Below are 12,100 nucleotides of genomic sequence, written 5' to 3' on the forward strand. Positions count from 1 at the left end.
TCATCTATTCATCCACCCATCCATCAGCATGAATTCTGATGGAACACTACATATAGTGTTTATCTACAGATAATTTCTTTGGCAAATTCAAAATGAAACCATTGGCTCTCCTTATAATATTTCACTCTTGATTCACGTTAATTAGTTTTCTCATAAACCTCGAAAATCACAAGTTCTTACAATATTTGAACGTCTTATTTCAAACCGAGGCTTATCTGAAGTTTTCAACAGCATACAGAAAATATGTTCCTTGGCTTGATCCGAAAGCAAGACAGGCGAAGCTGAGAAGAAAATACAATAAAACTACCACCATCTAGGGATTTAAATCCAATAACTCTAAAGTCCAAGCCACCAGTTCATATCAAGATTTTGCTTAACATAAAATGGGAAGATCCTGCTATTATTCTGGCATTGCAAAGAACTCAGACTGAATGAAAATTAAAGCTGAATAAGACAGCAGCAAAAAGAATTACAGAAAAAGGACAAGGGACTTCAATTCTCCGAATAATGCAATATTAATAAAAGCTGGAATCATTGTTCTGAAACTTCCTTTTAGAAATATAAGAATTGTGGTATGTCTGTAATGAGATAAAAAGGACTATAGAACTGTGGCATATGAATCAGTATAAATACACTGCATTGTTTGAGGTGAAAGAAAGATTAAAAGATCCTGATATGCAGACCAACTCTTCAGAGGAAATAAGGATGGATAAAAAGAAGGAGATGGCATTACAGATTTTGTTCAGTCAGAAATACTCAATCCTTCTAGGGCAAACGAACAAACACGACCGGATGAGAATGAAGTATTCAACGGCTGGCATAACTTAAAAGAAATAAAATTGTAATTATAGATAGTCCTCACCTTACGATCACAACTGAGCCCAACATATTTCTGTTGTTCAGTGAGACATTTGTTAAGTGACTTTTGTCCCGTTTTACGACCTTTCTTGCCACTGTTGTGAAGTGAGTCGTTAAGTTAGCAACATCATTGATAAGTGGATCTGGCTTCCCCATTGACTTTGCTTGTCAGAAGGCCGCAAAAAGGGATCACGTATACATGCACACACATACAGACACATACATACATATACATACACACACATATAGACACATACATACACATACACATAAATATATATATAAAATACAGATAGACAGACACACACACATATAAAATCTTCATTTAATGACTCCATAATCCCTTGCAGGTTGGAATCTGGGCAACTGAATGGAGCTAGCAAGAATGTTTAATGGCTGGATGCCTTTCCTGTCACCAATGCGGAGTTTTGTTCAGCAGATATATTCTGATAATGCCCAGAGAGAGAAATATCTGCCTCTACCTAGGATCGAACACACATCCTCCTGATTGTGAGGCGAGAGCTCCATCTCCAGGCCAACACACACACACACACACACACACACACAAACACACACCCCGGTATATCTCTATATATGTATTATGTAGGTATATGTATGTTTGTGTGTGTGTATAGAGAGCATCTGCTGTCTGCTAAACAAATAAAACTGCCAATCGTGGGCCTGTTACCTGTTTCCATCTTGCCGTCTTGTGCTGCTGGCCCATCCGGAATGACGCTCTTCACCTGGAGAAATTCGTCGGGCTCGTCCCCACCGATGATGGTAAATCCGAAGCCCATATTGCTTTTCTTGAGGGTTGTGCTGAGGAAGCTGCCTTTCAGCTGGGAGGCGTCCCGGGTGAAGAGGGGTTTTTCTACAGGAGCCAACACAAAGAGAGACATGAGATGCTGGGGTCGCCCTCCCCTCCCCGCGGTGGTGTACGCGCGCACACAGACACACGCAAGAGCTGGGCTTCACACAGTGCAGCGAAAGCAGCGGCGGGGACAAAGTGGCGCTGGTACGAGTTGAAGCAAAGTAAAAGTGCAAGCGATTTGAGAGAACCAAGAATATTAGTGAGTTATTATTATTATTTATTTATTTTTGTTCTACGTCAAGCTAAATTAACCAGCAAGGGGAGGATTCGTTTATCTAAAGTAGTTTCCCATTTGGACTCTTAATAAATTCTCTGTTCATTCAGAGTTGGGACTTTTTTGGAAAGGTGAGAAACTGGCCAGAGGGTGACTTCTCAATTTAATCAAACTATCGCATTCAAAAATAAAAAAAATCATTTGCAAAAACAATCGGAAGACGGACTTCTCAATCACACAAAAGGGGGCCGCATGCATACGTTAGAATTGTGCGTTTTTGTCTCAGCACATTTTCATCTTCCCACAATCCACTTTTAGAGGGATCCCTTGAGAAGGGTGACCAACGAGTAAGCCTCAGCGGATCTCAACCGGTCCTTCACGAAGTGATCAGATCATGGGAAGTGGTGGTGGAAAAAAAAAAAAAAAAGCTAGGTGTTCAATTTGTTTTGTTTTTGTGTTTTTTCCAAGGTGGGGGAAAAAAAAGAATTCAACACACTACTTTTGATAAAAGTGCAGCCCAGGTAAACAGCAGCACTCGGACGTACCATACAGTCTGTACATTCCAGCAATATCCCGCCGATATTGAGACAGGTCGCTCACACTGCGAGACCTCTGAGGAGCAAGGCGCGGGTGAACATGTTTGGGCCTAGGTAAGGTTGATGAGGCGTTGTCTACTGATATAAAGGAGAAGAAGCCTCATTCTTTGCGTAGACTCTTAGGTCAATACTTAATCTCTGCACCAACACAGACGGCTAATCACCCTTCATTCCATTGCGTGCATTAACTTAGTCACTGCTAATATATGCATCGTTCATTCTCCCACCAAACAGAGCATCGAGTTGTCTCGCAGAGGTTAGCAAGGCAAGATAACAAAGTCTCTCTCAACTTAAGCTCAAGAGGTGAGGTTAAAAAAACAAAAAGAAAGGAAAGAGTTCCTTGAACGGAGCTCAACTCCTGGGTCACTACACATTCGTGCCAATGTTCGCATCCATGGGTCACTGCCTTCTTGTGGTAGGTTTATAATTATGCCTGGATGGCTTCCCACTGAAATGCCAAGTAGATCTGTGTCTGCTTAGCTTTTTTCAACCTCTGCTAGGATGGGCCATTTACCGTGGAATGAACTCATGGAAAAATTCTTCCATCAGACTCCTATGCTTATCTCTAGAGCCATGCTGGTGCAGTGGTGAGAAGGCAATATTGCAGGCTGACTCTGCCCACTGCCAGGAATTCGATCCTGACCGGCTCAAGGTTGATTTGGCCTTCCATCCTTCTGAGGATGATAAAATGAGGACCCAAATTGTTGGGGGCAAGAGGCTGACTGTAAACTGCTCAGAGAGGGCTATAAAGCACTGTGAAGTGGTACATAAGTCTAAAGGCTATTGCTATTATTTCTGCAGCTCTTTTCAGATAACCAAGGCCAGGTGAATGGTGTGTGTCCTTTACCCAAGTGCCATCTGGTTGCTAAGATCTGTGTAGATCAAACATTTGATCAGAATTAGGACAGGGGGTAGAAGAAGAAAGAAAAACATCCTTTTCTTCTTAGGTCCTCTAAAACAAACAAATAAAGCTGTTCTTGGTCCCCAGATCAATGTCTCTCTTGTGGGCTACTGGAATTTGGAAAGAATGAATGAACCTCCCCTTTCCCCTGGGCCAATCTCGGTCCTTCTTTATCTCATCCTCCACAGTTGCAAATAAAGGAAAAGAGAACATACACAATTTAGTATCAGTTGTGCACAGAGGACAACGGGACCCAAAGAACCAACTGAGGTCATCCCAGAGCCCTGGTAGCACAATCGTTAGAGTGCAGTATTGCAGACTAATTCTGCCCACTGCCAGCAGTTTGATTCTCGATGGCTCAAGGTTGACTCAGCCTTTTATCCTTCCGAGGTCAGTAAAATGAGGAGCCAGATTGTTGGAGGCCATAGGCAGACTGTAAACCACTTAGAGAGGGCTTGGAAGCACTGTGAAGTGTTATATAAGTCTAAGTGCTATTGCTATCCCCGCCGTGGTGAAGCAGTCGTTAGAATGCAGTATTGCAGGCTAATTCTGCCCACTGCCAGCAGTTTGATTCTCGCCGGCTCAAGGTTGAAGCAACCTTCCATACTTCCAAGGACGATAAAATGAGGGCCCAGATTGTTGAGGGCCATAGGTGGACTCTGTAAAGTAAGCCACTTAGAGAGGGCTGTAAAAGCACTGTGAAGTGGTATATAAGTGCTATTGCTATTGTTACCTACCCATTGAAACAGATAACAATACACATACTCTTTCCTGGTGTGTTTGCTAAAATAAGACAGAGTGGAGTTTTAGTGAACCATGATTTTGTGATTTTACTTCCTAAGATAACTTGTGCTTCCCCCTGGGACTCAATGGTCCTTTTCCAGTTGCATCTGGACAACCCTCTTACTATTATTTTGAATTATATCTTTCCCATTCTGCAGTCTAGCAAAACAAATCTTACCAGCAAAACCAGTCACAGCTTTGTTTTTAAAAGAATTGTTTCCCACGTTGGGTTAGAAAGGCTTACCATGGCAATATTGAAGGAAGCTATTTAAACCCATACTTTTACTCCATTTCTATTAGTTCTGGAATTTTAGGAACTGTGATAACTAGCCACACTCTTTCAATTGTTATTAATTTTTTTTCAGAGGGAAAAAAAATGAGAGTCTTCAAAACCGTGTCACAGGTATCACACAAAACTTCATAGAATTGGTCCCATCTGAATTGGGTGCTGTGAGGTGATGGTGTACCTCGGAAACTTTGCACTGGCAAAGGCTTGATTCCAAGTTCTGCGTTGGGCATGGTACGCTGCTGTAACTTCCTTTTGGCTTCCAAAACAGGATTTTCAAATTGGGTCCTCCTATTTATGTGGCTGAAAATATAAAGAAACCCATTGTCAACTGAAGTGATCCCTTTCAAAAAACAAAAACAAAAAAAAAACCCGGCCTCGTGAAAACCTGAATTGACCGGACTTCAAGAAGGAGACCTACTTTCGGTGCCAATTGAAGGACCGGGGATGTGATGACCCAAAGGGGTGTGGCACAAAGGCAACACAGTCAGATAATCAGTAGGAGTCCCTTTATTAGCTCCAACTTTGCCCCCAATGTCCTGGTTTCCTTCTGGGCTGGAGAAAAATTATCCCAGGAAAAGCCTTTGGCCGCAGAGAATCAAGTCCAAACCGTGGTCAACAAAAACTGTTACTATAATTCCAATCAAGGCAAAATGAGGTAATTAATTCAACAGGGCAGGAGCAAGAATTCCAGACTTGAAGGCACGGCAATAACTCAACATGATTGGAAAGACGCCAGGAACACAGATAAGCAATGTCAACACAAGATAAACTCATATTTGCTCCCAACAGCCTGCCCCACGCAGCCTGCCTTTCTTATAAACTGTGTTCCCAAGTGTGCCTAGTGAAGGGAATCGGGGCCCTTTCCTCCTCCACAAGCCATGCAACCCACGTTGCTCTCTTCTCCGTTCCTCCCTGAATGCCCTAGGATGAAGAGGGGATGGGCCTCAGTCTTCCTCTGAACTCCCTCTCCCTTGTTCTACCTCTCTCCTGCTCTACCTAGCTGGACTTTGCCCTTCTCCATTTTCCTCCACAGCCAACAGCGCCACACTCCTACTTCCTGTCAGCTGTTCATCTTCCTCCTCAGATTCAGACTCAGACAGGGGCATGACAGGGGATGTCATGACACGAATGATGAAAATGATCTGCTGGTGTCAGTTGTGTCATGTTGTCATCTCATGACATTCTGACCCAAATGACAGAAATGAATTTACTGTCACAGGATTGCACCTTCAAGGCTTAATTATGTGTGAAAAATAAATTACATGACAACAACGTGTAAGTAGCTTTGCCTCCAAAGGCAATAGAAAAAGCTAAAGCAGGGGTCTTCAAACTTGACAGCTTTAAGATTTGTGGACTTCAAGTCCCAGAATTCTTCCTCCAGTCATATTAGCTCAGGAGTTCTGGGAGTTGAAGTCCACAAATCTTAAACTTGCCAAGTTTGAAGACCCTTGAGCTAAAGTATCAGGCATTAAAGACCAGGTTCACATGTGAAGGTTCAATTAAAGTACTTCCTTGCTAAAAGCCTATGTACAGGAACCTGCTCAACTGATAGGAGTTAGATAAGGTTTCACGGAATTGAAGGGAGGGGGAGGTTGGACTTCTTCACTTGTGGCTACATAGGGATTCTAGGCCAATGCCTCTTTTGACTCTGCCCCCAGGTTCTGCTACTCCTTCTCCTACATATGGAGCATTAATAGTAAAGAATATCAATGTAAGTCACAGGATGGAAAACTCGGATAACTCTTAGAGGCCAGGAAGACTGGGTTTGAATCAGAGCAGAGGTGATATTCAGCAGGTTCTGACCAGTTCTGGAGAACCGGTAGCGGAAATTTTGAGTAATTTGGAGAACCGGCCAATACCTACCTCTGATTGGCCCTGCCCCCATCTATTCTCTGCTTCCTAAGTCCCAGCTGATTGGCTGCATCGTCTTTTGTTGCCCTGCACAGGAGAACAGAGCTGGAAAGCAGGTTAGTGGGGTGGGAAGGGAATGGGATTTTGCAGTATCCTTCCCCTAGGAGTGGGGAGGGAATGGGGATTTTACAGTATACTTCCCCTGCCATGCCCACCAAGCCACACCCACAGAACTGGTAGTAAAAATTTTTGAATCCCACCACTGAGTCAGTAAGTTGAGGACTAGGTGGATATGTAATTGCATGTTGATTATTACCATGGTATTTTGTTTGCAATCAGGAATAATGGCTCTTTCCCTTGAAAATATTTGTTATCAAATTTCAAAGAAGAAAATAAAAAAAATTTAATGCTTAGGCATTTGTGCTCAGCACAGAATTTTAAACAACACATAGATTGTGGCTTTGGAAAAATCCAGCTAATATTCATAAACTGCAGACCAAAAAAAGGAAAAAGGCGGATTAATAGCAAAGGGTAAGGCTGGGGGGATCCATTGTCTCCAGTGGAGGAATTTCTCGATGCCTCCTTGCCTTGTGATCAAATGCACTTGTCAGGATTCCAGCAGTTTAAATCATAAGTCTCGAGCCAAACTTCCAAAACTTCAAAAGGATTTATTGGGAGTTAACATGTCCGGCACTGCCTGGGTGTAGCCGACTCTGAGACACATCATTCATTGTCAATCTTGACCCTGGGTTTCCCCCCACCCCCCGGGAGTATCATAATTCATATTCTCCAATGAGACACATCCACAGCCATGTATGTTTGATTGGTGATTATAGAACTACATGATCAACTAGTCAGATCGGGGGAGGAGTACAGTAGTAGAGAGGAATTGGAACCGACAAGCTAAGAAAAACAACAACAGGAAATGAAAGGAAAGGATCAGGAGGAAATTGGCCAGTCCTTCCTTGTTTCCAGGGCAGTACCACAGCCCAGTTCTAAACACTGGATTGGGCCCCCGGGCCTTGAGTTTGACACCCTTACTCTACAGACTTACATTGAAGCACTCCTCCCCCCCACTTTTTTTTGTGCAGACAAAGGGCCTGGCTCAATGAATCGAACGTTCTCCGTTCCTGAACATTATTTTTCTGAGATTTGCCCCATACTGCTTCACCTCTGTCTTCCTTGCTTCACTGAGTTGCAGCTATCTGCTCACAAAGTCCCTTTGCTATATCGCATTAATTCTCCCTGGTACACCACATGAATTATACGGGCTAATCTTTATTGGAAGTAATATTTTGGACAGGTGATTCATTGCGTTGAGCCTTGTGCCTTGGATACATTCCACTTGGATGATCAATGGTCAATAAGAAAGGCACGGAGTGTGGAGACAGATGACCTCGGAAGTGGATTAATTTAGGAAAAGAAAAAATCAGAACCATTATGAAGGAGAAACTAATGCGAAAGCTGTAGGCAATGGAACATGTGTTTCGTCAGGGGTGGGATTCAAAATTTTTAACAACTGGTTCTGTGGGCGTGGCTTAGGTGGTGGGCATGGCTTGGTGGTCATGTGACTGGGTGGACGTGGCTTGGTGGTCATGTTATTGGTTGGGTGTGGCCAACTCAGTATCACTCACATCGAGGCACGCATCTCCTCGCCTGGCCTCTCATGACTGTGGGGTTGCTGTAACAGTCGTAAGTGTGAAAAATGGTCCTAAGTCACTTTTTTCAGTGCCATTGTAACTTTACGAGTTACTCCACACAAGCAAAGGAGGGGAAAAAACTCCAGAGATGTTCCTGAGACAGGAAGTCTAGTCCTGTCAAGAATGTAATAAGGGTTAATGGAGAGGCAATTTCTGTAAGCAACACCAGAATGTTTCCTTCCTGCCTTCTTTACAGGATTAGACCAGTAATTTCTTCTAACAACTGTTTCTCCAAACTGCTTAGAATGTTAACAACTGGTTCTAGCAAATAGGTCCGAACTGGTAGAATCCCAATCCTGGGTTTCATGAACAGCAACTAATGGTTAGCTACAAGTAGTCCTCAACTCAGGGATGGAATGCTACCGGTTCTGCCCAGCTATATAGAACCGGTAGCTCTGAAGAGCAGCAGACACAGAACCGATTCTGTGCCTGCTGATCTTTGGGCCACCTGCCTGCCCGGGCTCTTACCTAACCTTTATTTCCTGCTTTTTCAACCTCAGCTGCTTTGCGTGGCACAGCTGAGGCTGAAAAAGCAGGAAAAAAGGTGTTTTTCAAACACTGCACATCCGCACGCAGTGCTTATCAGCTATCCAGGAGGCACACAACTTTTGGTGTATTACATGTGTACACAGCGCACGTCTGGCACAAGTGCATGTGAAACATAAGTACCGAACCGGTACTAACACCGGATGAATCTCACCCCTGCCTCAACTTACACAGTTCACTTAGTGAATGTCCAAAGTTACAATGTCAACTCGTAAAGCATTCCTATGCCTGTTATAGAGTTGCCATAAACAAAGTGGGGGGGAGGAAATTTGAAGGAGCAGGGTGGCAGTTTAAAACCAGAAGTACATTCTAACACTTATCTTACAAAGATTGTAGCTAAGGTACTGGATCGTCTGCCCACGAAAATCCTTAATTGGAGAATGTGCTTGATGACACCCAACCCAGGAACATGCTTCATTGGAGAATCTGATTTATGACACACCCAGAGGGGACGGGGAAACAGGGTCAGAGGTGACTGTAAATTACGTATTCCAGAGTTGGCTTTATAGAGGCTAATGCCAGACAAGTTGCTCCTAATAAATCTATTGGTTTCTTTTGAAGCTTGGCTCGAGGCCCATGATTTAATTAGGGCAATCGCTGGAATCCTGACATACAACACTACTGAAAAAAAGTGACATGGCTGTTTTTCACACTTATGACCATTGCAATGTCCCCATGGTCACATGTTCAAAATTCAGAATACTTGGCCACTGGTTCGCACTTATGACAGTTGCAGTGTCCCGGGGTCATGGGATCCCCTTTTATGACTTTCTGATCAGCCAAAGTCAACGGTGAAGCCAAATTCATTAACAACTGCAGTGATTCACTTTCAAATGTGGCAAGAAAGGTTATAAAATGGAGGAAAAAAATCATTTAACGAAGGTGTCTATGTAGATTCTCAGTCATCCAGGTCACGGATGTCCCAAAGGTGCCTTTTTTTTTTTTTTTTGCAAGAGGCAATTGGACTTTCTGGTTTTTCTTTGAAGATGTTTCACTTCTCATCCAAGAAGCTTCTTCAGCTCTGAAGAACAGCTCTAAAGAAGAGCTGAAGAAGCTTCTTGATTGAGAAATGAAACGTCTTCAAGGAAAAATAAAGAAACTCCAAGTGGCCTCAACGACTCTCTAAAAGGATGCAAATGACCAATGTTCGCAAGGAATATAAATCCTTCCATTCCCCACCTGTATCAACTTCACTGTCATGCCCTTGGTAGAGTCGGACTCTGAGGGACAGGAGGAACAGCTGGCAGGGAATGGAAGTGTGGCTCTGAAGGTTGTGGAGGAGGCTGGGGAAGGGCAGAGGCCGGCTGAGCAGTCAGAGGAGGACCCAAGCCCATTCCCTATCCGTCCTAGAGCATGCAGGGAGGAGACGATAAGGGAGAGATGTGGTATACTCAGGAGGAGAGGGCCTTGATCCTCTTCATGGGTTGCTGCTGTGACGATTGGATGAGGAGACGGACACGCGTACTGGCGAGTGCTGGAAACAAAGCATGGAAATATCTCTAGTTTATGGTTCCTCTCCAATTTTGGCATCCTTCCCAGTGTGTGTTCTGCTATCTGTGGACATCCTCCAGCCTTTATCTTGCCTGGTTTATGTTGTTTTTTATTCTTTATAATTTAAATGGCATTTTCCTCCTTCTGGTAACTGCTTGTGTGGGAGTTTTTTTTGTCTCCAGTCAAGGATATTGGAAGCAAAGTGAAGGAATAAAGGGGGCTTCACCTGTTTTGGGGGTCTGTGTTTATTTTGTATCCCACCCTGGGTCACCACATTCACAGTCATGAATTTGTGGTTTCCTTGGCAACAACAGAGTGGGTTGGCACTCTCCTTTTTTAGGATTCTTATTCTAGTGTAGCCAACACAGAGGTGATATTCAGCAGGTTCTGACCAGTTCTGGAGAACCGGTAGCGGAAATTTTGAGTTGTTCAGAGAACTGGCAAATACCACCTTTGACTGGAGATTTTACAGTATCCTTCCCCTGCCATGCCCACCAAGCCACGCCCACAGAACCGGTAGTAAAAAAATGTGAATCCCACCACTGAGCCAACAGCCCTGAGACTTTTCTGGCAAGGGGACTTTCTGGTTTTTTTTTTTTTGAAGAAGTTTAACTTCTCATCCAAGAAGCTTCTTCAGCTCTTAAAAAAATGCAGATTACTTTTTTTAAAGAGCTGAAGAAGCTTAGTTTACTTTACTTTACTTTAGTTTGCAGCTCATACAACAAAATTAAATACCATCTTCAGTGTACAATTTATGACTATGGAAATAAACACAAGCACACATTCTTCACATTCTATACACTGAATTGAAAAGCCCTGATACTGTATTAATGTTGCACTATACAATGCAATATTAATAGCAGATAGATAGATAGATAGATAGATGATAGATAGATAGATAGATAGATAGATAGATAGATAGATAGATAGATAGACAGACAGATAGACAGACAGGCAGATAGATAGATAGATACTGTAGTAGATAGATTTAGTTTAGTTTAGTTTATTGTCACTGCACCTCATACAACAAAATTAAATACCATCTTCAGTGGACATTATGACTATGAAAATAAACAGAAATGCACACCCTTCACATTCTAGGCAATTGAATTGAAAACCCCTGATGTTGCATTAATATTGCACTAAACAGTAGAATTCAACAGTTACTGCCCTGAGATAGAAGCTGTTTTTCAGCCTGTTTGTCCTTGTTTTTATTGTCCTGTACCATCTGCCAGATGGTAGTAGTTCAAAGAAAAAGGGTTCCCAGGATGAGATGTCTCTTTGACAATGTTTTGAACTTCCTTAAGGCAGCAGGGGTTATAAAGGTCTTCCAAAGAGGGGAGAGGGCAACCCATGATCCTCTGGGCAATGACCTTAACCCTCTGGAGTGCTGTCCTATCTGCCACTGTGCAATTGGCAAACCACGCACAGGTGCAGTAAGTTAAGATACTCTCTTTAAAAAAATTGCAGGTCACTTTTTTTTAAAGAGCTAAAGAAGCTTCTTGGATGAGCACTTGGAAAATAAAAAGCACCTTTGGGATTTAGCAAATATCTCACTTTATGTCTGTCACTATGCTCATCTATTTCCACCTCTCCACCATCACAAACTGATGAAGCTTCTTGGATGAGAAGTGACTTGTTTTGCTGTTCTTCCTCAAGAAAAAAAAAATACAGTCCAGCTGCCTTTTAAAAAAAAGCATCTTTGAGGCCAGTGTCTTGCTTAGCAACAGACATTGGGGGCTGGTCATAAGTTGAGGACTTCCTGTACTGTACTTGCTGTTAATATGTATTTACTGCTAGAATTGCCAAGAGAAGGGTATGCAGCGGGGTGAGATTCAGCTGGTTCAGATCGGTTCGCGCGAACCGGATGTTAAATTTACATCTGGTTCACTGAACTGGTAGGCCCCGCCAACCGGCTGCCCCCGCCCACTCTGCCTCACGCCTCTCAGGAGTCACCACGCGACCCGTTTTGGATGCAGGTAAGCACAGGTGCTCTAGGA

The 12,100-nt window shown here is 43.1% G+C and overlaps 1 protein-coding gene across 12 annotated transcripts in view; it reads right to left on the reverse strand.

The window, feature by feature from the left end:
* MAGI2 (membrane associated guanylate kinase, WW and PDZ domain containing 2) overlaps positions 1 to 12,100 on the reverse strand; it is a 566,496-nt gene that overhangs the window by 121,320 nt on the left and 433,076 nt on the right. For 8 of the 12 annotated variants that reach the window (XM_087934364.1, XM_087934361.1, XM_087934362.1 and 5 more), the window contains 3 exons: positions 4,691 to 4,812; positions 2,489 to 2,617; positions 1,547 to 1,729 (listed from right to left, as the gene is read on the reverse strand). In XM_087934364.1, coding sequence (XP_087790490.1) covers positions 1,547 to 1,729; positions 2,489 to 2,617; positions 4,691 to 4,812 — 434 coding nt within the window. The remainder of the gene's footprint in view (positions 1 to 1,546; positions 1,730 to 2,488; positions 2,618 to 4,690; positions 4,813 to 12,100) is intronic. The other 4 variants (XM_087934363.1, XM_087934365.1, XM_087934370.1 and 1 more) reach the window with 2 other exon arrangements.

This window comes from Pseudonaja textilis, chromosome 5 (assembly GCF_049901715.1).
Source record: "Pseudonaja textilis isolate UNSWEBS1 chromosome 5, rPseTex1.2, whole genome shotgun sequence".
NCBI classification, from domain to species: domain Eukaryota; kingdom Metazoa; phylum Chordata; class Lepidosauria; order Squamata; family Elapidae; genus Pseudonaja; species Pseudonaja textilis.